We start from the raw sequence: 23,691 nt of genomic DNA on the forward strand, positions 1-23,691 counted from the left end.
ACAACCTTCCAAATGTGAGCAGGACTCGCCTGTGAAACTTAACCCTCTATCTGTGGCTTCATCAGAGTCACAGAGACACAGATTTCAGGGCACCGCGAGGGACTCCCCGCATAGGCTGGGAGTGGACTCCGTGCAGCTCTGACGATTCCCTCACGACACGTCAAGAATGCCATTCTAACTCCTTCCCGTAGTTTCCAGAAATCACCTTGCTTGGACTCATTTGGCAGGGACACACCCAGGTAAACACCTGCTCTAGAGCTGAGCCTTCTCCATCCATCTATGGCCTTCATTTGAATTCAAGGTCAGAAACTCCTTCATTTATGTTCTGCGGGCAAATAGAACTACTTGTCTTTCTCACAGCAGGTGCTTCCTGTGCTGATTTTACACCTGGCTTCATCTCATCTTTCCTGCCCTCGTATTCCCTTTGTGCTGATTTTTAAACCCACTTTAAAAAAAATAAAAATTGCATTTTATTGTGTTGTGTCAATTTTTATAAAGCAGCCTTAAATCGTTTTTTAAACACAGGTGGTATATAAATCGTACCAGTCCATTTAAAATACATAAATGTGTGACCAGGCATATGTCTGTACAAGAGTGTGTCTTCTGCCCTAGGGGGCGTGTTTCTACTCTTCCTTCCACAGCTGGGGGACTCAAGTTCAACCTCCACGTCTTATATTGGGCTCCTTCCAATTCGAGGTCCGAGCACGCTGGAAGTGCTTCGGGCAGGGTGCTTGAGCCAGTGTAAATTACTGATGAATGAGATGGTCCTTTAGGGTGTGTCTTGATAGCTTGTTGAGAAAAGTCACATGGTGTATGACCCCAGGGGAAATGAGCTGAACTCATCTTCCCTAGTACTTCCGCGGGGAAGGCAGATGGGGATCGGCCAGAGAGGACCAGCGCCCAGTGAGGAGTACTCCTGGCGATGGCCTGGCTGGGGACACACAGCAACTGCAGGTGGAGTCTGGTTAGCAAGCACCCTCCTCGTTCTCCAAACTCACCTCCATCTAGATTCCTGAGGCGTCCGTGCACAGGGACACACCAGATGAATAGGCGCTATTACCAGCCTGCCCTTCAACCTCAAGTCTCCATGGCTTTCCTAGCATTGTGCTGGACTTAGGAATTTCAGAGCTTTCTCGTCTCTAACACAAATGATGTCCTAGAGGTCATCTTAAGTGGTTTCCTCTTTTGCCCTTTCTCCCTGAGCCCACCCTGGCATCTCATCACCCTGAGGGCAGGAGAGAGAGAATGAAAGGTAAGCTGCTCTCTTCCCTACGTCCCAGAACAAAGTCCTAACTTCTCTTCTCCGATACCTTGCCCTTGTGAGAGACTTGGGAAGTGCTCCCAGGTCGTATGGTGTCTGTGGCTTTAACCACGTCTATTTCTAATGCAAGTACTCCTCCCACCAAAATCGGCCTTCCCAGTAACAGTGGCTTCTGTGTTCCTGGGGCCCCACTGGTCACTGACTTTCATTAGTGCTTCTGCCTTGGAGATGGAACGGAGAGCAGAGAGAGGGGGTCTTTGCGCTTTTGCCTGAGGTTGACAGTGCGTAATTCTCTCATCCTCTTGTCCTCCCCTCTCACAGGGACCTGCCTCTCTGGGGCTGTAACTCTTCCTAAACTACTAATCGCTTCATGCTTTTATTTTGCTAATCTTGCTTTGTTCATGTATTTAACAAGGGTTGTGCTCAACATTCTGTAGATGCTAAGCTTGCTTGTGCAAGTTCTTCAGAAAGTCAGGAGAACCAGGTTGGAAGCTGGGTCTCCAGGGACCTGTCCTCAGTTAACTGGTGGCCAGAGGAGTGAGGTGGAAAATCATACATCCTTATCACAGTTGATTAGAACAAAGGCATCAGGCAGGCTGTTGACACCCTCTCCAAAGCCCACACTAGGTGGTCTGGAGGCCCACACGTTCCCATAGCCTTTTCACCCATGACACTGACCCAGCAGGCATCAGCTGTTCTTCAGGTGTAACCTCCAGATGTTACCTTCCATCCAAAGTTCTACCACCTCCGTACAGAATGGGCTCAGATACATCTCTCTGAACTGAAAGTACAATCCACGAAGACAAGAGGACTGGACATGCTTGGGCTTTGACAATCGCTAAGTTTTCCTTGGGCAGAGAGATCAGACTCCACTGACAACTCGCCTCCAGTGAAGTGATGTTGGTTGCTGTAGGGTCTTTGGGTCACACATACACTTGGCATATGTTTATTATGACAGGCTCTGAAAGAAATCAGGCCTGTGCATGTAGACGTCAGACCAAGATCCAGTAGAAAGCACTACACAACAAATCATTAAATAATACAGCACTGTGATGAAGGTGAAGGGGCTGTACCAGACAGTCTCCTTAGATTTCACATTATCCCAGCACCTCTTGCGCCTTAAACGTAAAGCACAAACTGTGTCTGAGAACTCCAGCTCTGCTATTATTTAGCCATGGTCTTAGGCAAATCACTTAACCCATTTAAATTATAGAAATGAAAGTGTTTTATGAAAGCACACGGCACTGCACGTAAAAGTTTTTGGAGACTTTGTTTAAGCCACTACATCTGCCTTCTCACTCTTGGCCTCTTGAAGGACTTATTCAGCCTCCAAAGCCAGCTCAGATGTCATCTCCACCAATATCCCCGAGGAGCTGTGGAGTCTTCTGGCACTCAGTGGCCCATGGTACTTCCCCCATCACAGTACTCAACATCACGTGCTAAGCTATTTGTGGAAGCGGAGTACCGGCCAGAGGCTCTTCACGTTATTCATCTGTTCTCGGCGCCCGTATCAATGTGATCCCCAAAAATGCTAAATGATAATGCTAGCTGAATGAATGACATCACCCTAGGTTACAGAGGCATGAAAGCAAGGAGTCAGGTTGGTTAACCGACTATGAATTCCACTGGGGACATAAGAGGAACAGTATCGCTTGTGAATTGCAAGGCTTAAATTAGCAACAGTTCTGAGTTCACTCCACATATGCTTAGGAAGCTAGAGGTGTTTTTCTTAACTACTATGGATGTCGCCTTACAGAGTAGTTCACAATTTCTTCAGCTTTCATCAGGTAACGCTGGACTGCCTTATCGTCTACGTTTCTCTGCTGGTCACCGAGTAGCAAGACAGACCCACTCTGAACTTAAAGGTAATGACTTATGCCAGGTAGCAAAAAAGGAAACCAGCTGAATTTATTTTCTAGTCCCCCGTGGCACCTTTGTAGAAGGGTATATTCGAAAACATTTTATGATTTGGGAAACTTTAAGATTCCTTGCCAAGCTGTATTTACAGTATTTAAAGTGTACTACATTTAGAGTAAGAGAAAGTCTGGGGTGATTTATATATATTTCAGATGCAGCACTAACCACCACAGTGGTTTATGTCTATCTGCCACTTCACTGCAGGAGCGAGGAATGTGTCAGCCCAGCCGGAAGGGAAGGGCCCCTTGCTGGCCTTGATTCATTCCACTTCTAACTCTGACAGGCCATCCCACAGTGATGAGACAAAGGCCCAGAAACTCACAGGCCCTGGGAGTCACTGCAGGTCCCGCAGACCCAGGGAAGGCGAGCATTCGGAATCAGAGGGCTCCCTGAGACACAGCCAGCCCTGCAAGCTCCGCCTGGGGCAGGCCAGGCAATTCTTTAGTGCTACAGGGAGGGGCCGAAGCCCTCTGAGAGCGGCAGTGTTGGTGCTGGGCTGACTTAAAGCAGCACTTCTGGAACGTTCTGCAGCATGATCGTAGGAGGAATTGTGTCAAGATGCACGGCCGGGGGCAGAAGGCTGGGTGGGGTGAGATTCTACACCACGTTTCCGGGGACGCCTGCTCCAGGGACTACATTTTGAATTCTAGATCTCAGCTAGATCCACATTAGAATCACTTGGGGGGGGGGGGCGAAGCTTTTAGAACCGTACAGGCGCCCAGGCCTCACTCCTTACTAATTAAATCTGAATGATGCTAGGGGCCGAAGCGGGGAGTGGAGTGGGCGCGAGGGGGCCACAAGGGGGAGTCTTGATCCAGGCTCGATATTGTTCTAAAAGCTCCCCCACGTGATTCTCACGTGGCCAAGGTTCAGAACAGCTGAGCTCAGGTTCAACTCATTGTTAAGCAGGGGCCCAGCCTCGAAGGAAGAGGTTCCAGTAGACAACCAGACTTCACCTGGTTTTGCCACTTTCAATTTTCCCCACCGAGGACTTCCCTGGTGGTGCAGTGGTTAAGAATCCGCCTGCCAAGGCAGGGGACACGGGTTCGAGCCCTGGTCTGGGAAGATCCCACATGCCGCGGAGCAACTAAGCCCGGGCGCCACAACTACTGAGCCCGCGAGCCACAACTCCTGAAGCCCGCGCGCCTAGAGCCCGTGCTCCGCAACAGGAGAAGCCACTGCAGTGAGAAGCCGGTGCACCGCAACGAAGAGTAGCCCCCGCTCGCCTCAACTAGAGAAAGCCCACGCTCAGCAACGAAGACCCAGCGCAGCCAAAAATAAATAAATAAAATAAATTTTCCCCACCGAACAGTCACGCCACTTGCTGAAGGCAGTTTCCTGCCACCCCTCATTTTAATGGTGACTTTCAACATAGCAAATGAGCAGGAATGCTCTTCCTTCTCTGCATATCACCCCAATTCCTGACATGGCGTTGTGTACATAACAGGCTGTCAACATGCTGGTTCACGATGGTGAGTTTTACTTCCTCTCTCTGACTCCCAAAAAGGTGCTAATAAGCAACTACTGCACCAAAGGGAAGAAGAGAAGCACGGGGTCCAGAGTATTCAATGACTGAACAGCACTGATACCTAACTGTAAGCCGCAGTCTATTGATAAAACAACTCCAAGGATGAGCTAAGAGAGGAATAAAGCTTCTTTCAAATTCTTAATGGCAAGAAAACAAACTGCAATTTTCTTTCCGTAGTTGATCGGATTCAACGCATTCAAGTGACGGAAGTTGATGATTCTTAATTCAGACCAAAATAATATCGATACACAACCACAGACAGTTTAGCATTTTATCCTCACTTTTAACCTACAAAGCGTAAAGTGTGCATAAAAGATTTTAATAAATATAGTAAGGCTTAAGGTGACGACCATTTTGAGTGGAAGAGTTTGCTTTCTCACATAGTAGCTGACATTCAGAATCTTTAAAACCTAAAACGTTCACCGCCTTGCCGTGAGTGATACAAAACACAGCTTGCTCCAGTGTTTTTCCCCACTTGAAGTATCTTTGTACTATCTTCCTTCCTCCCACATCTGCTGGACAAACAATGATACAAAAAATTTTGACAGGTTAAGAGAATGCAGTTCTCTTGATTGGTGTGACCTGAAATGTTTACTGTTTCAGTGACAAGCTTTTACTGAGTCACCTGGACCATGAGTAATGCAGCTTACAAATAAATAAAGCTCAACCCAGTGGCTTCAGAGCTCAGGAAACAGCAGGAGAGGCTGCTGAACACACCGAGGAAGGGCAGCAGGGAAGTGTTAGCTCTCTTACACTGTAAACTGCAGGCAAACCCTACCTGTGAGAAAGCGGCCAGCTACACACGGGTCCTCTCATCTCGCACAAAATACCCGAGAAGGTCTTCTCCAGGGACCCCCTCATTACGCTCTCCGTACAAATCCTTGGCCGCAGGGCCTCAGGACCAGGCTGTGAGGAGATTGCTGAACGCCTCCAGGTCACCTCAGTAGAAAGGGGCCCCCGAAACGGCCCGAGGCCCCGCGCCCAGGCAGATCTCCCTGCCTGCAAACTAAACTGGCGGCACTGGTCCCACTGGCCCGGGGACGGCCCGCAGTGGGGGCGGAGAGGGCCCTTTAGATGGACTCCAGGATCCAGTCGCCGCTGCAGAGCGGGGAGACGGGCAGTGAGGGGTCCCTCGGGGATCTTCGCTCCCTCCCGTCGTGCAGGGGGTTCTGCTCCTGGAAATACTCCTCCTCCTCATCAAAGAAGCCGTTCTCCAGAGCGTACGTGCAGTCTGGGCCAGACGCTGCCTGGCATGCTCCCTTGTATTCCTGGATGGACTCGTAGAGGCTGTACAGCTGGCAGAGCAAGGACATGTCCAGCTGTCGGAGGCCAACCTTGAGGGAAGGGGGCAGGCAGGTAAAAAACGAGAAGTCAGCAGTGGAGTGGCATCTCAGCTGTACCCTCAGCCAGCCGTCTGCCCGCGCCAGCACATTCTATCCACGTGGCAAACGACGCAGAGCATCAACTGAATGCTTCGGGTTTCCAGTTTGGAGAAAACCTTAACTACGTGATGCCCACGCCTCAGACGTTACTCAACATGTCAGGGAAGGATCACACCCGCAGGGCGGCGGGGGCCCCAGCACGCCCTGCAGAGCAACAGCTTTGCACATTCTGGAAGCCCCAGCTGGCTTCACTTTGGACAGCAAGATTCAAGGGTGTCATTTCCTCTTGCCACCATCAGATTCAGAGAAGACCCACGTGTGCCTGCCCTGCTACGGCCGTCTCTCCTCCCTGGGGCAACAGTCTCCTTGCCACCGCCACTGGCTCACCGGTCAGTGTCACACACTGCCCCTTGGAGCGCCCACCCTCCAACCAGCTCCATCTCCAGGCTCACAAGTGGTCAGACTCCCTCTCCTCTGGACAAGAGGACATCTCCTCCTGAGATGGCTGTGGGATCACTCCCCAGAGCGGCCACCGAATCAGCCTAGTAAGACCCGGGACCGCTACAGATTCTCCTGGGAACTATTTTCACAAGTGATGACAGAACCAAGAACATTTAAAAGTCACGTATTTGTTTACCTTCAGGTTCCTCCCTTCCCCGCGGCCCATCCCAGGGAAGAGAGCACAGTCAGGACAGGTGATGCGTCGTTTCCAACAATCCCAAAGGGAGAAGGGTTAATTCACCTAGAAATGCAGCCTGGACCAGCGCATCTACACTTTCCTGTGCATGAGAACCACTTGGGGATCTTGCTAAGCCTGCAGATTCTGACTCAGGCCCCAGGGAGGCCACTGGTGACGGGGACCCCGAGCAGAGCAGCTGGGTGGCAAACCTCACGGAGTCTCGAGGGGAGACACTCTAAACAAGACGCCACAAGAACTGCCTTCTGCTTCTCAGCCCTTGAGCAAGTCATTTATCATCTCTATGCCTTGCTTGATGACAAAATGGAATACTTTCTCTTAATCTATTGGGAGGATCAAATGAAATATCAACCATTTAAATAAACAGGAATCAAATGCCTCCTGTGTATCAAGCTCTAGGCTAAAGCAGTCACGATGCACGGGGAAGAATACACAGAAAAACACAGAGAGTGTCAGAGGAATTAGTCTTTATAATTACCCAGCAGGGAGATTTTCTACACAAGGGAAGCTAGGGCCCAGTAAGGAGCGGTCACCTGGTGACAAGATTGGGTGATAAATTCCTGGTCACTCTTCACACCGTCAACCACTCCCAGTCACCAGCCCTCCCTCCAGTACAGCCGAACAGACCACAGAAACGGAGCCGCTCGCACCGCCTTTGCATATTAGCCAAGACGCTCAAAGGAAGACCCAGACGGAGATGCAGGTCCTGTTCTTTCTGGAGCGTTTCCCATTATTCTAGAATTCCTTCCACCTAGAACTCCTAAAGAAGCTGTTCCCAGGAAGAGACCTCGCCACAAGCCGGGGGCGTGGCCTCCAGGCCCAGCTCCGGCACTTCCCATGGCTTTGTTGAGGCCCTTGCCCTCAACCTGTCAATAAATGGAGGCTTTGGGCCAGATAATCTGCGGCTACGCAAACACTGGGCTCTTGTCCTAAACCACCGCTTCTTAGTCCTCAACGAACGGCGAGCGCCTGGGAGAAGGCATTTCCTGAAGGGCAGACATGCCCCAAGGCATCCTACTCTCCAAAGTACACCTTGAACAGGGAAGGCAAACCAAGAGGTGACCGGGCGGCCACAATGTCCCACTGTCGGGACAAGACACCATCACTATTCCTAATGAGTGTGTGTGTGTGTGTGTGTGTGTGTGTGCGCGCGCGCCTGAGTGCGCACACATGTACGTGTGTATGTCGGAAGAGTGGGGTCCCTGACATTTGTGTTTTTAAAATTACGCAGATGATCCTGAAGTCCAGTTCTAGTGAAGAACCAGGGTTCTTGACGGGAGTATCCGTCTGCCTCTCCTGGGCCACGTGTAGGGACTGTCCTGGGCGCCCGGAACCGCAGGCCGGCAGGGGGCGCGGCGGCGCATCCGGGGCGCGGCGCAGCATCCAGGGCGCGGCGCCGCATCCGGGGCGCGGCGCGGCCCCGGGCGCCCGCCCGCCGGCCCGGATCCAAGCTGTGACAGCACCGCAGACCAAGTGTTCAGCTCCTGAAAAGAGCGGCAGCTGCTGCCACCCTTGTTTCCCTCCTCGCTGTTCTTTTCCACTCTGCTGGCCTTCAGGGTTTCAGCTTGGAAAGGAATGGCAGGGACCTGGGAGCTCCGGCCGGGGCAGCGCCCGCGTGCCGCCTCGCTCCTCCGCCCCCTGAGCCCTGATCCCGAGCGGGAGTCCCCGGCCCGGAGTGTGGGCGGCGTCGCCGGGGCGGCCACACCGGATGCACGCCCTCCCTGCCAGCCTGCTTTGTGGGAAGCAGTGGTAACTGCAGACTCTCAAGGAGGAAAGGCCCTCCCACGTCTTACTTCAAACCCCAACAAAGAGGACCTTGCAAACCAGTTCGTTCATTTCAAACCGATGTAATTATTCTTTATACCGAGTCAAATTCTGCGAGCCCTTTGATGCTAGGTGTCGCCGCTGCACATACAAATTGAGTTACTCTCTTTCTTCACCACCTTTTAAATCTTTGAGGATAATCTCTTTCCACCACCTTCACCCCCTAAACCACTTGCCTTCTCCGAGCTAATATCCTCAGTCCTTCCACTATTCGTGATGACTCTCTGTTCTATTAATCATCTAGTTCTTTCCTCTGGACTTTCCAAGCCTCCTCCACGGTATCCGGATCTGAATACAACAACCAAGCCACAAGGTTCAGACTTGGCAAATTCACATGGCCCCAACCTTCTCTAGGATTTTATACAGGGAACATAAACGTTAATAAAGGAAGTCACGCCTTCCACAGAGTACCACCAATATTTGCTCTGAAAGTCGTAGTAGACATTCATCCGGAATCCTGGAGATGCTTCTACTGGGTCACTCTGATACCAGTAGGGTTGGGGGAATCCCAAAACTGTAAGGGAAAAAGACAGAAGTAGCAGGGAGTGACATGCGACTGGCCCAGGTCTGTCACCCTGCTGGGCCACTGGAATGCAGTGGGCACAGGTGAATGCAGAAAACTAGGCTCTACAACCCCTGACAGGCTGCAGAGGCCCCGACTTCCCACGATGCCGTGCCACCCCCGAAGCGAGGTTCCAGGCTATTCTCTTTAGGTGCCGAGGTCCTCCAAGGCATTCCCAGGCCTACGTGGGAGACAACACTAGGCTGGGAGTCGGATCATGACCTGGACCTTTCTGCACCGCGGCAGCCAGTGACTCACAAAGCTGCCTTGTCATCGAGCAGAAAGCTGGCCTAGAAACCAAGTCTGACCAGCCTAGGAATACAGCGCAGCCCTGTACATGCCTGTTATACAAGCCAACAGATGCCAAGCGTTTGGACTAACTGAACAGGATTACAGGGATTTAAAAGCAACACATGTGCACGCACACGCCCACACCCCACCCAGCTTCTCGGGACCTCCTTCTTCGGGCGCTAGATTCCACTTCCTCTGATTCACCAGCAATCCTCCAGATCAGCTAGGAGGACATGGGCTAAGTAGACAGGAAGCTAGGAACAACCGAGCTTCCTAGCCAGGACCCCTCTCCCCCAGCTGTGCTTGTTTGAACGTTTGCACTTGAATTTTCTAGACGTAAATTGAAAACCCCTAGGCAGCATCCCCTTATCTGGTCTGAAACTATGCTCCCCTGCGCCTCACGCACTGTTCAGGTTGAGGCCCCTTCACCCCGAGTGTCCCCTGGCCGTCTCCAGCTACATCTGTTGAAGCCCAGCCCCAGGGTCTCCTCCACTCTTCAGACCTGGATGGGCTCAGCCACCCGAGCGCCTCGCTTTCCCTTGCCTTCTCTGCCTGTCTCATGGCATTTATCACTCTCTACCTTATGCTACAGGTACACACACGGTCTTCCTTCTCCTACTGTAGGAGGAGCCCAGGAGACAGGGACCCATCTCCCCTTTGGGTCCCTCAGCACCCAGTGCAGAACCTTGCAGAGGAAACTCGGATACTGGTTGCCCGAGGGAAAGCGCCTCGCTCTGGAGACCTCGATGCCCTCCCAGAGGACGCCTGGCAGCGTCCTGGCAGTGGGTCGCACTAGGATCTGCAGGCCCCTGGCTCCAAACCAAGGTCCCCCCGAGGAAAGCCACAGACCACGTGGTTCTCGCCACGTCATCAAAAAAGCACTCACCTCTTGCCTGACAGGAGAAGGCACAAAACCAAGGTTCCTTCCTGAGCGCTCATTACAGAGCCAGCCATCTGCAGCTGGAAGACAAACTCATGATAGGCCAGAAAGCAGGCTCTCAACACTGACGCCAAGAGAACTCAACTGCAATTATGTTTTAGGACATGATGAAATCACCCATGAACAAGAACTTCTCATTCTTCCAGAAGAAAGTGAGGCGGGGGTGGGGAGCTAAGCAGGGGAACATGCCCTCAGCAAGCCCACTAACCCTCGCCACTGTCCACACCCTGCAAGCAGAAGCCTGTCACCTTACTGACGTGTCCCTAAAGGACAGCTGCTCTCCTGATTCACAGCTGGATTCAGAAAATGCAGCTCTTATTTGAAAGCGCAGTTGAAAAATTCAGACAGGCTCACTGTAGAAAAACACAGAATTCTAAGACCCTGTAATTGGCAGCCCCTTGTTCTAGACCTCTGAGACAATTCAGAACAAGCCACTCGCTTCCATCTCTTTAAACTGCTAGCGCGATTCCTTCCTCTCTCTGTTCAGGATTCCTGCCTCCTTCCTGAACTCTTCCCACGAGCAGAGCTCCCTGCACGCGGCCTGCTGCACACACAGGTGGCTCACCAATCCGCAACATCTCCAACGATGGGGCCGGACAATCCTGAACCACCCTCGCTCGCGACGGGAGTTCACGGTGGGCTGGCCCCATGAATACACCTCAGACAGGGTGGTGGTTCCCAGCTGGGTCTGGGGTCACCCAGCCTCTGGATATCTTTGGAGGGTGGTGTTGAGGAGGAAGTTCTTCCTGACTTTCAGATTATAATAGAAACATTACCATTAGGGTACAAGGCCTAGAAGATGAAAGAAGACTTTCATGGGAGATTTATGTTGATTGAAAACAAAGCATCATGAAAAATTTTAAGATTTTCTCAGAAGTAAAAAATACATTTAAGAAAAACAGTCTGTTTTATTTAAGTAACTAAAAACAAAATTTGGGGTAATCCACCAGTGCAACTTCTTCCCAAACACAGCAGTGAGTAGAAAACAAGACAAACATACAAGGAAATGGCCTTATTTGTGCCCAGCGCCGTATAGGAGCCTGGGCCCAGGGGCAGGGGAAGCAGATCTGATGCCAGCATGGGCAATGAGCCCCCTCCCCTGCCAATCCACTCTCTCCTATCGCTGTGATTCCTCAACCTAAGATGAAAAACATCCCACCTCACGTGGGGCGAGGGATGTATAGATCCAAAGTTAAGCTACAGAATCAGGAACTACAGTACAGGGGGCCCCAAAATACGGGGACAGATGCAGAAAAAGTCTGTCGGGTGAAAGTTCAGTTCGGAACATAATGGATGATAGAAACTTGACTTAAGAAATTATGTTATAGTCATACAATAAAAACCAGGTAGTCATTTAAAAGACAGAGAAGCTCTCGAAGTACTAGAGTAGGACACTGACCAACACACACCATTAGGCACGGAAGTTCAAGGTACGGAATAGTATGTTTAGTAGGATCTCACTTTATACATCTATGCACACACATGTGCAAGCTTTTGACTAGAAGAGAAAATGTCCATTTAGCAGAATTTACTTCTGGAAAGTGTGGCTGGATGTTCACGGCCTTCTGTACTGCTTAATTTTTTTTTTCCAACAAGCATGTTACTGCTAATTTTAAAAACTAGTAATAATAGGGCTGCATGCTTGTAAAACCTTTCTGGAGGACTCACTGGCAATGTCTATCAAAAGCCTTAAAACATCACATAACTTTTTTTTTTTTTTTTGGCTGCGTTGGGTCTTCGTTGCTGCGCGCGGTCTTTTCTCTAGTTGCGGCGAGCGGGGGCTACTCTTGGTTGTGCTGCGCGGGCTTCTCATTGCGGTGTCTTCTCTTGTTACAGAGCACAGGCTCTAGGCGTGCGGGCTTCAGTAGTTGTGGCACGTAGGCTCAGTAGTTGTGGCTCGTGGGCTCTAGAGCGCAGGCTCAGTAGTTGTGGCGCACGGGCTTAGTTGCTCTGCAGCATGTGGGATCTTCCCAGACCAGGGCTCGAACCCGTGTCCCCCGCATTGGCAGGCGGATTCTTAACCACTGCGCCACCAGGGAAGTCCCTCACGTAACTTTTAACCAGCTAACCAGTTCATTTCTGGGGACCGTGGAGTAGAAAATCTCAGCTGTACACAAATAGGTAATCCTCATCCTTGTTCTGTGAGGTAGGTGTGGATTCTGTTATGATGAGGAAACTGAAGCCCTGAAAGATGTAGGCCCTTCACTAACAGCAGGGGGCTGCAAGCAGGTGGTAGGACCCCAGCGTCCATGCCGGACCATCAGCTTGCCCTGCCTGCACAGACAACACTGGGAGATGCCGCCACGTCAGCTGCAGTGCAGCAAGCTGCTGAGATCACAAGTGCCTTTTATTTGGGGCTTTTCTGAATTTTCCTGATTTTCTACTGTGAATATGTATTAATTCATAACAAGAGAATTTTTAAAGTTATCTTCTAAAAACGTAATGAATGAGTAAGCATATCCAATGAACAGCTTGTAAATTTATTTCAGACAAGACTTGGTAAATGCCCCCGGTTTAATGAGAGTGTCTAGTGCGCATCCACAGGACTGGAATGCAATAAAGCAGTGACTAAGGGATCATAACCTGATTTCTGAATAAAGGATGTGTTGACAGAAGGACGCTGACCTGCATACTGTTTAGAAAAGGAAAGCCAAAGAGAACAGCTTCATTGGTGTTGATCTAATAGAGAAAAAGCTATGAACTCAGCAGCCGGAGCTGGACAGAGCTGCCCCTGCAGGACCCCGAGCTCCCCGGCATGCTGTGATTCTGGGCTCCCTAAGCAGGCTTCCATCCGTCCCACGGCTCCTCCCCAGGGGGACGCACATCAGTCAGCCTCGTCTCCTGTTAACACTGTAGCCCCGCTGAGCTGAGGACCGCCTCGGAAGAGCCCTGGTGACTCAGAGACTGCAAACAGACCAGATGCGTGGCCTCGCCAGAGATTAAGCCAGACCCAAAGCTCGGCCCACCTCTACACTCTCCCATAAACTCCTTGATGAGGAAAGGCAGTTTGAGTGGAGTTTTCTGCTTACACCAGAAGGCATCCGCACTGATGGATGGAGCCCATTCTGCAACTCAGCAGTTCTCATGAAGATATTCTTGCTCATCTCTAACCTAAAGTAATGACAGTACCAGTGAAGCCCATTTCCTCTCGTTGTGTCCTAGGTAAAGATGAAGAAAAGCGATCAACCATTGTCTTTAAGAAACGTCCTTGTACCTTCCTTAACTTTCCCGATTACAAAAATAAAATATTCTAACTATTAAAAAGTCAACGGCTCATAATTATACAAAGAGTCTTCCGTAATTTCATGTTCTAAAGCAGCAATCTTCAAATGTTTTGGTCTTGGGACCCCTTTATACTCTTAAAATTATTGAGGGCCCCCAGGATCTCTTGTTTACGTGAGTTATACCTATCAATAGTCACCTTATTGGAAATTGAAACTGAGAAACTCTAATAGTAATCCATTCAAAAACACTACACCCATTGTTAATATAAATAACATTTTTATAAATGAGATTTTGTAAATCTTTTTAATCTCTGGCTTATCTGCTCCGTACTTGATCCTTGTAACATGCTTTTTTTGGTTGAAATAAACCTGGCCTCACACAGATATGTAATTGGGAAAAAGAGGAGTATTTTAATCACCTTTCAGGTAATTGTGGCTATTTTTCTTTGACACTATCCTTAAGTTGGCTCCAGTGTGGAATGTGAAACTATGCCAAAATGAGCTCCTCATACTGTTTCATTAAAACCCGCCAGTCTCGCACTCTGAATGGATCTTTTAACCACGTGTCAAGCGTTGGTTGTGTGAAAAATGTGGAAAAATGATTCACTGAATTATTTAGCTCCTCGAAATATCGATACATTTTCTTAGGTACTATTTTGGAAAATCACATTTGTCAAGGTGACCACCACATAATTACGGACCCCCGAAAGGATCTGGGAACCCCTAGATGTCCTCAGACCATAATTTAAGAACCACTGTTCTTAACATATCCACTTGTAGCTGTTTAGCATGTGTCCCTCAAGACACCATGCATACACAAATGTATACATGTGCTGTTTTGTAACTTACTTTTCCATACCTTGAACACCTATGTTTATTTACATAGTTACCACATTCTTCTCAACAACTATACAGTATTCTATCACTGTTATATATTATTATTATAGAATACTACTATATATCACTGCAAAAGATATTCTGGTACAAGTACTGTTATTCCCTTGTGTGATTATTTCTGTAAGATAAATTTATGAAAATGAAATTTCAGGGGAGAAGGCAGAGAAGGGGAATGGGATGCCCTCCTTCCAATCCTTCACCAATCCTGGGGCCACAAACAGCAGACCATTCATCAAGGATCTGTGTCCAAGGCCTGAAAGTTCATTACTCAAGATGAGGAATGCAAACGTGTATGCAGTTGATGCTAAAAATCAGGTGGGACTAGAGGAAAAAACACGACTTATTAATGACACGTTGGAACTCAACACACATTTGAGGGTTAGCTTGCATTTTGTCATTGTCTTGAATGATATCCAACTAATTGAAATTGCCTCTCTGCAAGAGCAGATGCAGCTAAGGAAGACCATCTGAAGCTAAAAATCAGAAAACCAAGTTCTTGGACAATATACAGAAAACTTCATGTCAGCATCTAGTGTTTTCTAGACAACTGACATAAAAAGCAAGAGAGGGGCTTCCCTGGTGGCGCAGTGGTTGAGAATCTGCCTGCTAATGCAGGGGACACGGGTTCGAGCCCTGGTCTGGGAAGATCCCACATGCCACGGAGCAGCTGGGCCCGTGAGCCACAATTGCTGAGCCTGCGCGTCTGGAGCCTGTGCCCCGCGACGGGAGGGGCCGCGATAGAGAAAGGCCCGCGCACCGCGATGAAGAGCGGTCCCCGCACCGCGATGAAGAGTGGCCCCCGCTTGCCGCAACTGGAGAAAGCCCTCGCACGAACCGAAGACCCAACACAGCCAAAAATAAATAAATAAATAAATAAATAAATAAGAAAATCCTTTAAAAAAAAAAAAAAAAAAAAAAAAAAAGCAAGAGAAAGTGGTTGGTGTCCGTTCTGTTTTACGGTGCTTTACGGTGCTTACGGTGCCCAAACCCACACCATCACTATGACCATTCTCTTCAATCTTTGCTAATCTTTTAGGTAAAACATGATACCTTATTGTTTTAATTTGCATATCTGTGGTTACAAGGGATTTTAAACACCTTGCCGGTTCTCTTTACCTGCATGAACTTGGCTATTTTATTGCCGATCCTAAGTACAGCTGACAACCTAAGAATACACCAAACACCCTCCTTCCAAGTTTCTAGTCTCCATACGTATTTTGGTAACCTTCCTCAGCCCCACCTCCCCAGGCTGGGACAGGCCTGGCATCCCACAGACGTTACCCCTCCCCTAGAGAGCACCGATCAGAGGACACACCCCCCACTCCACTTCTCCAGTCAAGGACAGCACCTCCCTCTCCGAATACTTGAAGACAGGATTCTCTGACCTGCAAAACGAGGCCAGCCCATGGCTCTTTAGGGCCAATCAAGGAAGTGAACAGAGAGCGCTCATAAAAACTGAGAAGGCCACCTCTCTTAACGAATTTCTGTAGATCCACAAGGAAGGCTAAGGGTTTGTCTCTTGGGGGAGAATGAACATCTCTGTTATGTCTGTGGGGGAATGAGCTACAGGAAAGAAGGAGCAGCCTTTGTGAGCCCTGCCTACTTATCACTTGGAAACATCTGGAGAATATGGGCAAGGAGTGAGGTGAACAGGAGGCCAGGGCTCTGGAGAATAGCACTGGGCAAGAGGGGGCAAATATCTGACCTGGCCAGTCTCAGGGCTGGTTTCCTGCTCAGGGACTCTGTGATCTGTCCGTAAGGTTTCTTACGCAGTATCGTGAGAAATTTAGCTTCTCAAATTGGGTTCTGAAGTCCCTGTAGTGTTGAGGCAGGCATTGCAGGAGCAAAACTGCACAGCTTCTGACTGCTGCTGGGTGGGAGAAGCTGCCTGAGGGCCGTGGTCCTCTTCCTGAGCCCTCTCTGAACACCCTTGCCCACGCGGCCTCGAAGATCTCCAGCAACGTCAGGCCCGGGCCCAGAGCGGGGAACGCTGATGGCCTGCAGGGTGCAGAAAGGCCTGGGCACTGGCTCCGTAAACGAAGAGGTACCCAAAGTGCCAACAACTGGGGCACTTTTAGAGCCACACTTAACAGATGAATGCCTTTAACCAAAAGGGGGAGAAAAAGCAGAAGGGCAGCGCTATTCGTGAGAGACTTATGAGTCGGGAAAAATGTGAATTTATAGTCTCTACAGGGAGGTACAGTAATAGATAAAAGTTGAAAGTGGTACGAAAAAATCTTTCAATCCTTTACATCTTCAAATCTTAAGACTGTAAGTATAATCTCACTTAGAGATAACCTTGAAAGGGAATGAAACCAGGCCAATGACCCCATAGACACAAGTCTGCTTTCACACGCACGAACTATCATATAGACTTTTAGCTTTTGCTTTTATTGCGTGGATACTGGGATGGAGACAGGTATTACACATGGTAAGAATGGCCTAAAATCTTTAAGAACTATTTTAACAGCCAAATTTCTGATGAACGAAGTCCAAGAATAGCAAACTTACACCCTTCTTCCTTTTCTGCTCCCAGTCTTTTGCGTTAAGTGGTTCTGCAACAAGCAGGTATAGCTGTGCAAGGGTCCTCAGGGGCACTAAGCACACCGCATTAGGGAGGACCTGCCCCCGTGCCCACGTTATTCTATGACAGAGCAAACATCTTCTACAGGCACCATAATGACCCATAAAAACATGAGGGGAAAAGAATTATACTACTATTGCCAAATGGATCCTTTATGGCATTTAATCTCATTTTCCCAATAAGGGACCTGTAGCCTAAAATAATGAAGAGGCTTGCCCAAGTTATATCACATAATTTAATAACAGGATTCAAGCTCTTGATGTCCGGCTCATGAGCTTCCCAGCTCTCAAAGAGCTTGTTAAAAATGCAGATTCTGCCTCTCCCCCATTCTGATTCTGTTGGTATAGGAAGGGGCCCAGGAATCTGCATTTTTAGCAAGCACCACAGGGGACTCTGGGGCTGCTGGTCCATTTGGGGAACACCAAGATAAGCCATACTGGTGAGAAGACCAGTGGAAACACAAAGACAATACTAAAGGCCAGCGGCCATCCCCAGTCGCCTCTGACCAAGGTCAATCAAGAACGCTGCATTGGGAGCTAATGCACTTATTCCAGATGGCATTTCACAGGCCTGGCTCAAGATTGGACCTCCAACCAGAAACCCATTTAAAGACTCAAACCTCCTGAGACCCTAGTTTCGTGTGTAGGATGAGGACTGAACTCTGCGGGGATTTGGACTATTGAGGCTCATGCCTGTCTCCTAGAATATAGTTCACTGGACAAGCTCGTTAGGCCTTTAGCTGTTGTCTCAACTGACATGCGGGAAAGATAAGTGTTGCTGCTCTCAGGAATCAAATCCTTTTTCTCAGATCAAATTCTTCACCCAAACCATTGCAGTTCTGGAACTCGAAAGTTCTGTGCAGGTGACTTCCTCCCACTCACGCACAAGTGGGTGGCCAAAGCAACTGTTGGACACTTTGAAGAAAAAAAGAAAAAAATGAGGCAAAGAGTCTTCAAAGCTACTAGAACGTGCTGCTGGTTTGAGGAGCGGAACCCAAGAAGACACGGACCCCATGTCTCTGAGGAGAGACACGGCCATCTCCCAGCCCCACGGCTGAGGCTCTCGTGTGTCTCTCCGCTTCCATGGGACGCTTTTGAGGACCTAAGCTTGACGGGCTAACCCCACAGGGCTGCTGGCCAGTGGCCTCTGAAGAACCCTGCAAGGAAAGGTGTGTGCCAGGTCCCTGGGGACCCTGAGAGTCACCTGTGTCCTTCAACCACACGCAAGGATTTGAAACGCCAACCGAGATCTTCTGAGCCAAGCTAGCCTGTCAGCGTGGCAGATGAAAATCTTTTAAACTATGGGGCCCTTGAGGGCAAAGTATTCTTATCCAGAAAAAGGTCTGCGGTAGACATCTAGTATTTTGGCTGTCGAACAGCTGCCCCCTGCTCCATTTCTGCAAATTGTTCTTTCTTTGAGGGATGCCCAGCCCCGAACCCCATCCACATGGTCATACCATCCTAGTAAAATACCATTCTGCCCTCGGTCACCGATAGCTGGCCCAGGCCGGCCAGACCCCACCAAGCTGGACCCACTGGCATCCTTCCACACAGTATTTTCAAAGTGACAGTAAGAAGCATGGCTGAGGGACTTCCCTGGTGGTGCAGTGGATAAGACTCTGTGTTCCCAGTGCAGGGGGCCCGGGTTCGATCCCTGGACGGGGAACTAGATTCCAGCATGCATGCCACAACTAAGAGTTTGCATGCCACAACTAAGGAGTCCATGTGCCACAACTAAGGAGCCGGCGAGCCGCAACTAAGGAGCCCTGTATCTGCAACTAAGCCCCGGCACAACCAAATAAATAAATAAATAAATATTTTTTAAAAAAGAAACATGGCTGAAACTAGGAGTGTGGACACTGTTCGCAGCCACATTCCAAAATGTAGGGAAAAAATTTTTTTACATAAAAAGGAGGGGAAAGAAGAGTACAGTGGCCTTCCTGGGCTCCCCATCAACCCTGGTTCTAGTCTGTCTCTGTACACACACAGCCCTACAAGGTTCTCCTTTTGCAAGAGTTGGTTCAAACTGAGTCTCTATTACTAATACAGAGTCTTCAGACATGAAAAAATGACCAGTGGTCTAAACTACAGCAATCATATTGCTGCAAAGAGGCCCACCTCTACCAGATGTTATAAGCTCCTTAACACCCAGATAGTTCCTATTCACCTCTGTATCCTCCACAACACTTTATAACTAGCAGACACCTGGTCAACATCTGTTGAATATGATCCAAAAATATTCTCTGATGTTGGAAAACAAACAAACAAACAACAACCTCAGCTTCTTGTTTTAAAGGACTTTCTCAGGTCTAAAGAGCAATAAGCATCTGTGTGACCCTCGCGGCTCTCCAAATGAGCTCGCTAGGGGAGGGGAAGGGAACTCACAGGGGCACAGAATTTCAGAGTTACCCTGTTACGAGGACAGGAAACCAGCACCCTCAGAGCAGAGCAGGGCGTCGCCAGTCATGGGACAGAACCTCTGCCCACACGGGCGCCCCTGGACACCAGCTTCCCCAGGTTCTGCCCTCACCGTCCATCCATCAGTTATCTCCAGGCCAGACTCTGCCAGCCTCCAGCTCCACATTCTGAAATGTTTAACATACTCTTTCCGCTGATGTAATGGCAAACCCCCTTCCCCCATAAGCAGCCACTCCGCCTGACTCCCCTAGTGCTGTGATGAACCCCGCTTTCCCGATGACGGATTATCAAGGTTATGACTGCCGTATAATGGCACACTATGGAGTGAGAGAAGACGCTATAGTATACAGTGACCTAGAAAGTATTTGTAATATGTGCCCCCCAAAAGCAGTAAAATGCAGTGATTAAACAGGGTCTTGGAGCCGGACACATCTGGTTGAGTTTGTCCCCCTTAGGTGAGTTACTTAAATTCTGAGTCATATTTTTAAAAACAGAGACTTTCAGTACCTATCTTGTGGAGAAGTTATAAAATTCAAATAAGACGATGTAAGGAAAGCATTTACATCGTGCCTATTGGGAGATATACCCAGATATTAACAGTGATTATCTCCAGGTGCTAGGACTGTAATTTTTCATTGTTTTGCTTAGCTGCACTTTCCATTAAAACACTTAAGTCATCTCTGGTCCCTCAGCATCACTATCCCTGACTCCTAACATTGTATCAGCAATTCCTGCAGATTCTGCTTCAGAGAAGTAGCTCCCATTTGATTCTTGTTTCCCGTTCCCGGGTCCCCATGCTGCCGGAAGCTCTCACCTGCCCCGACCATACCTCTAGCATCTGCCAGGCCCAGCTCTCCCTCCTCAGCACCCTGCTATCACATCAACGCTTCAAAGCCAGCTCTCCTGCTTAACCCGTGCCTTTGCTACCTGAGGCTTTCCACAACCCACCTTGCCCCGGCCCCCGGCCCCTCGCAGCTGCAATGTCCACTCCTGCGCTATTCCAATGGGAGCGCCCTTCGGGCCGGCTGTGCTGCTAGTCTCCTATCACCCTCTCTCTTCTTAAAATGCAGCCACCTTCTGAGGCCTTCCGCACTACTGCTGCTGGAAGCTGGCCCTCTTTCTGTGCTGGCACAGGACTGTTTCAAAAGGAACTAATTTCATTCTGCCAGGACTTCTAGTTAGGTCCCTTGACACAGATCTGACCTCAGGCCTTCAGAGTCAATAGATCAACACAAACTACTAGGCAGGTAATTCAGGCACGAACTCTCCATTCTGATCTTGCAAGGCCCCCCAGTGGGAACCTCAGTTTGAGGTGACCACTCAGACCCCACTGCCCTAGGTTAGTAAATCTCAAAAAGCCAAAAAACCAGAGTACTTCGAAAGACCTTGTGACATTTCTTGGAAGGGACCTGTCAAGGCCTGTAGCCATATTTTGTCTTTATCTCAGCTAAATATCAGACAGACTTAAGATGGCTGTTTGTTTTCCTTGTGCTTCAGATAGTTAGGCTTTGAGAGAGCTCTGGTCCAAGGCATAATGAGAAGGCTGTGGCTATACTTCAGTTGCACCAGGAGGGACCTAGAAAAACACTTTCGGGAAGGGCATGTTTACTCCCACTTGGGAGTATGTGAGACTCCAAGGCACTTTTACAAAGCAGAGAGAGCTTCACAACAGGAAAAAACCTCTCTGAGGTTTTCCTGTCTCTGTTCTGGTAACTTAACCAGAATGGGTCTTCCTATTTCACCCCCGTATTTATGCTGCATCCAAGTTCAGGCTGTAAACATACTCGGTGTAGATTTATCTAATTAAAACACAGCTTACCAGTTGTGCAATGCTGGTGTCGATTAATGTTTATTAATAAATTTAAAACAGTTGGCTTGGAATTTAAGTCATTCTGTAAGAAGCTTAGAAAAATCTTTTCGGAGAGAACTGGAAATCACTTCAGTGGCAGCCACAGAGTGGGAAGATGATATCTAATTGATTAAAAGGTGTTAAGGCTGTTTTTCTAGATTTAATTCTTAGTTTGCAGAACAGATATGCTCCTGAAAAAACGCATAAATTGAATTTTTCTAAAGAATATCTTAATGCACTCGAGGCATATTTAAAGGATTCCTATTATAAATTTTTTGGCAAATTTATTCTTGGGGAAAAAGCAGTTTACATATATCAGATTTTCTTAATAAAGTATTTACCTGTGCCAGGAGAGGGGAAAAACCTGCACTAGGTAAAAGGAATGGGCAAATTCTAAAAAGAGAGAGGGTGGCCAGGGGAAGGTGCTCAGGGGCCCTGCAGGAGGGTTAGAGGGAGGAAGTTTTTCTGTTCTCTTCTAGGCTGGCCTAAGCCTGGAGAAGGCTGGAGAAAGGCTCCCTGCCACCCAAATCCCTGCCCTTGAGCTGCTTCTGGCGTCACCTTAAGTCGTGCGTCCTAGTCCACAAACACCTAACATACTTCCCAACGACTTCGAAAAACCAAGCCCCATTGTTTGGAGCCCGGACACAACCTGAAGAACCTGCACGGGCTTCACCCAGACGGCGAGGATGCCACCGCCCCACTCCTCTCCAGCGCGCTCAGGGTGTCGGCGCACCGCGCGGACACGGTCAGGGCGAACGGCGGCTTTCACGGCCATCTGTGGGCCGGAGCCGCTCCGCCGTAATCCAATTCTGCACGCGGCGCCTCGGGCGCGGGGGAGGGGCGAGGGCTGTTCCCATCTGCCGTCTACACTCGCAAGGACAAAAAGCTGTTCCTCTTCAGCGCAGGAAAACACAATCGCACACAGCTCTCAACCCCTCGCGCGCAGCGATGGCCGCTCCCCGACCCGGGGGGTCTGCCGTCCTCTGGGGAGGGGTGACCAGCCGCCCCCGGCCCTAGGCCAAGCGCCAGCCCCACGCCGCGCCTCCCGGGTCTCTAAGCCAGCTGGGGCCGGACTAGGGGAGCCCGGTCTCCAAAAAGCTGCCTTTTGAGAGGGGTACCCTCCCAGCGCGAGGGTCCAGTCGCGGGCACAGAGCGGACAGTGTCCCTCTTTCGGCGCCGGCGCTTGGGGCAAAAGAGCCGGAGACTGGCGGGTGTCGCGGGGACTTCCGGCCAACTTTCCCGGGACGGCGAGCCGGCAGGGGAAGGACCCCCCGCCCCAGCCCGCGGACCTCCCTTACCATCTCCTTGCGCAGCAGGGCCAGCGCGGCGTCCAGATTGGGAGGCTTGGCGGGCAGCGCCGCGGCCCGCGCCCCGCCGCCGCCAGCGCCCCCGCGGCTCAGCTCGTCCTGTATGCGCGACTTCTGCGCGTACAGCCGCTCCAGGTGCCTCCAGCCCCCCGACGCGCCGCCGCCCGACGCCGAGTGCAGCAGCCCGCTCAGGCTCTTGGGCAGCGGGGGCAGCCCGTCCACCCGCAGCCCGCGCACCGAGCCGGCTGCCCCGGGCCCGCTCATCCCGCTCGGCCAGACCGCTAGCCCGCAAGTCCTCCTCCGCCGCCGCTGCCGCCGCCTGGGGCCCAGGCTCCCGGGCCCGCCCCCTTCCCGGCGGCGCCCCGCCCACTTCCCCTCCCCGCCGCGCTGCCCCCGCCCCGCGCCCCGCCCCTCCCTGCGTCCCCGCCCCGCCCCCTTGGCGCCCCACCTCCCGGGCTCTCCTACGGCCCCGCCCACTTAGCACCCACCCGACCCCCAGCGCTTCGGCGCTCACCCCCGCGTCCCAGTTCACCGTGGACCCCTACCCCGTACCCCCCGCGCCCACCCCCACCGCTGCGCCCATCCCCGGCGCCACCTTGAGCACCTCTCGAGACTCCGGCCTCACCCCCGCGCCCTCCTCGCGCGATCAAGCCCTGCCCGGGCTGCCCCACTCCCGGCGAGGTGGGCTCCGCCACCAGCCCCCAAAGCTGCTTGTCAGTACTGATGGGGGAGGGTCGCCTCAGACGCCACCCGACGAGGCGGGCTGGTGCGGGCAGTCGGGGTACAGAGGCTCCCCCTCGGGCCGGGCAGGACGTCGGGGAGGTTTGGCCGCGCTGGTGATCCCGCCGGCCGTCACCGTCCCCGGAAGCCAGGATCCACCTGGCGGCGTCCGCGCTGACCGAGGGGGGAGCAGGCGGGGCTCTGGAGTCACTAGTTCACTCCAGGGCGCGCTGGCCTTCTCAGTAAATGGCAACGTCCAGCCGTGCCGACAGCAGCCAAGAAGAGCGCCAG

At 50.7% G+C, this 23,691-nt stretch overlaps 1 protein-coding gene and 1 pseudogene across 1 annotated transcript; one reads left to right on the forward strand and one right to left on the reverse strand.

Annotated features, from left to right (window-relative positions):
* Positions 1-452: 452 nt before the first annotated feature.
* On the reverse strand, positions 453-23,020 carry FAM89A (family with sequence similarity 89 member A). The gene is made up of 2 exons (XM_007173779.3): positions 22,672-23,020; positions 453-6,040 (listed from the first exon to the last, which is right to left on the reverse strand). Exons 1-2 carry the CDS (start codon positions 22,942-22,944, stop codon positions 5,777-5,779), a joined length of 537 nt encoding a protein of 178 aa, XP_007173841.2. The 5' UTR covers positions 22,945-23,020; the 3' UTR covers positions 453-5,776.
* Positions 14,797-22,450, forward strand: LOC130705066 (short coiled-coil protein B-like; annotated as a pseudogene).
* Positions 23,021-23,691: the final 671 nt, after the last annotated feature.

The sequence above is a fragment of the Balaenoptera acutorostrata genome, chromosome 16 (genome assembly GCF_949987535.1).
Source record: "Balaenoptera acutorostrata chromosome 16, mBalAcu1.1, whole genome shotgun sequence".
Taxonomy (NCBI): domain Eukaryota; kingdom Metazoa; phylum Chordata; class Mammalia; order Artiodactyla; family Balaenopteridae; genus Balaenoptera; species Balaenoptera acutorostrata.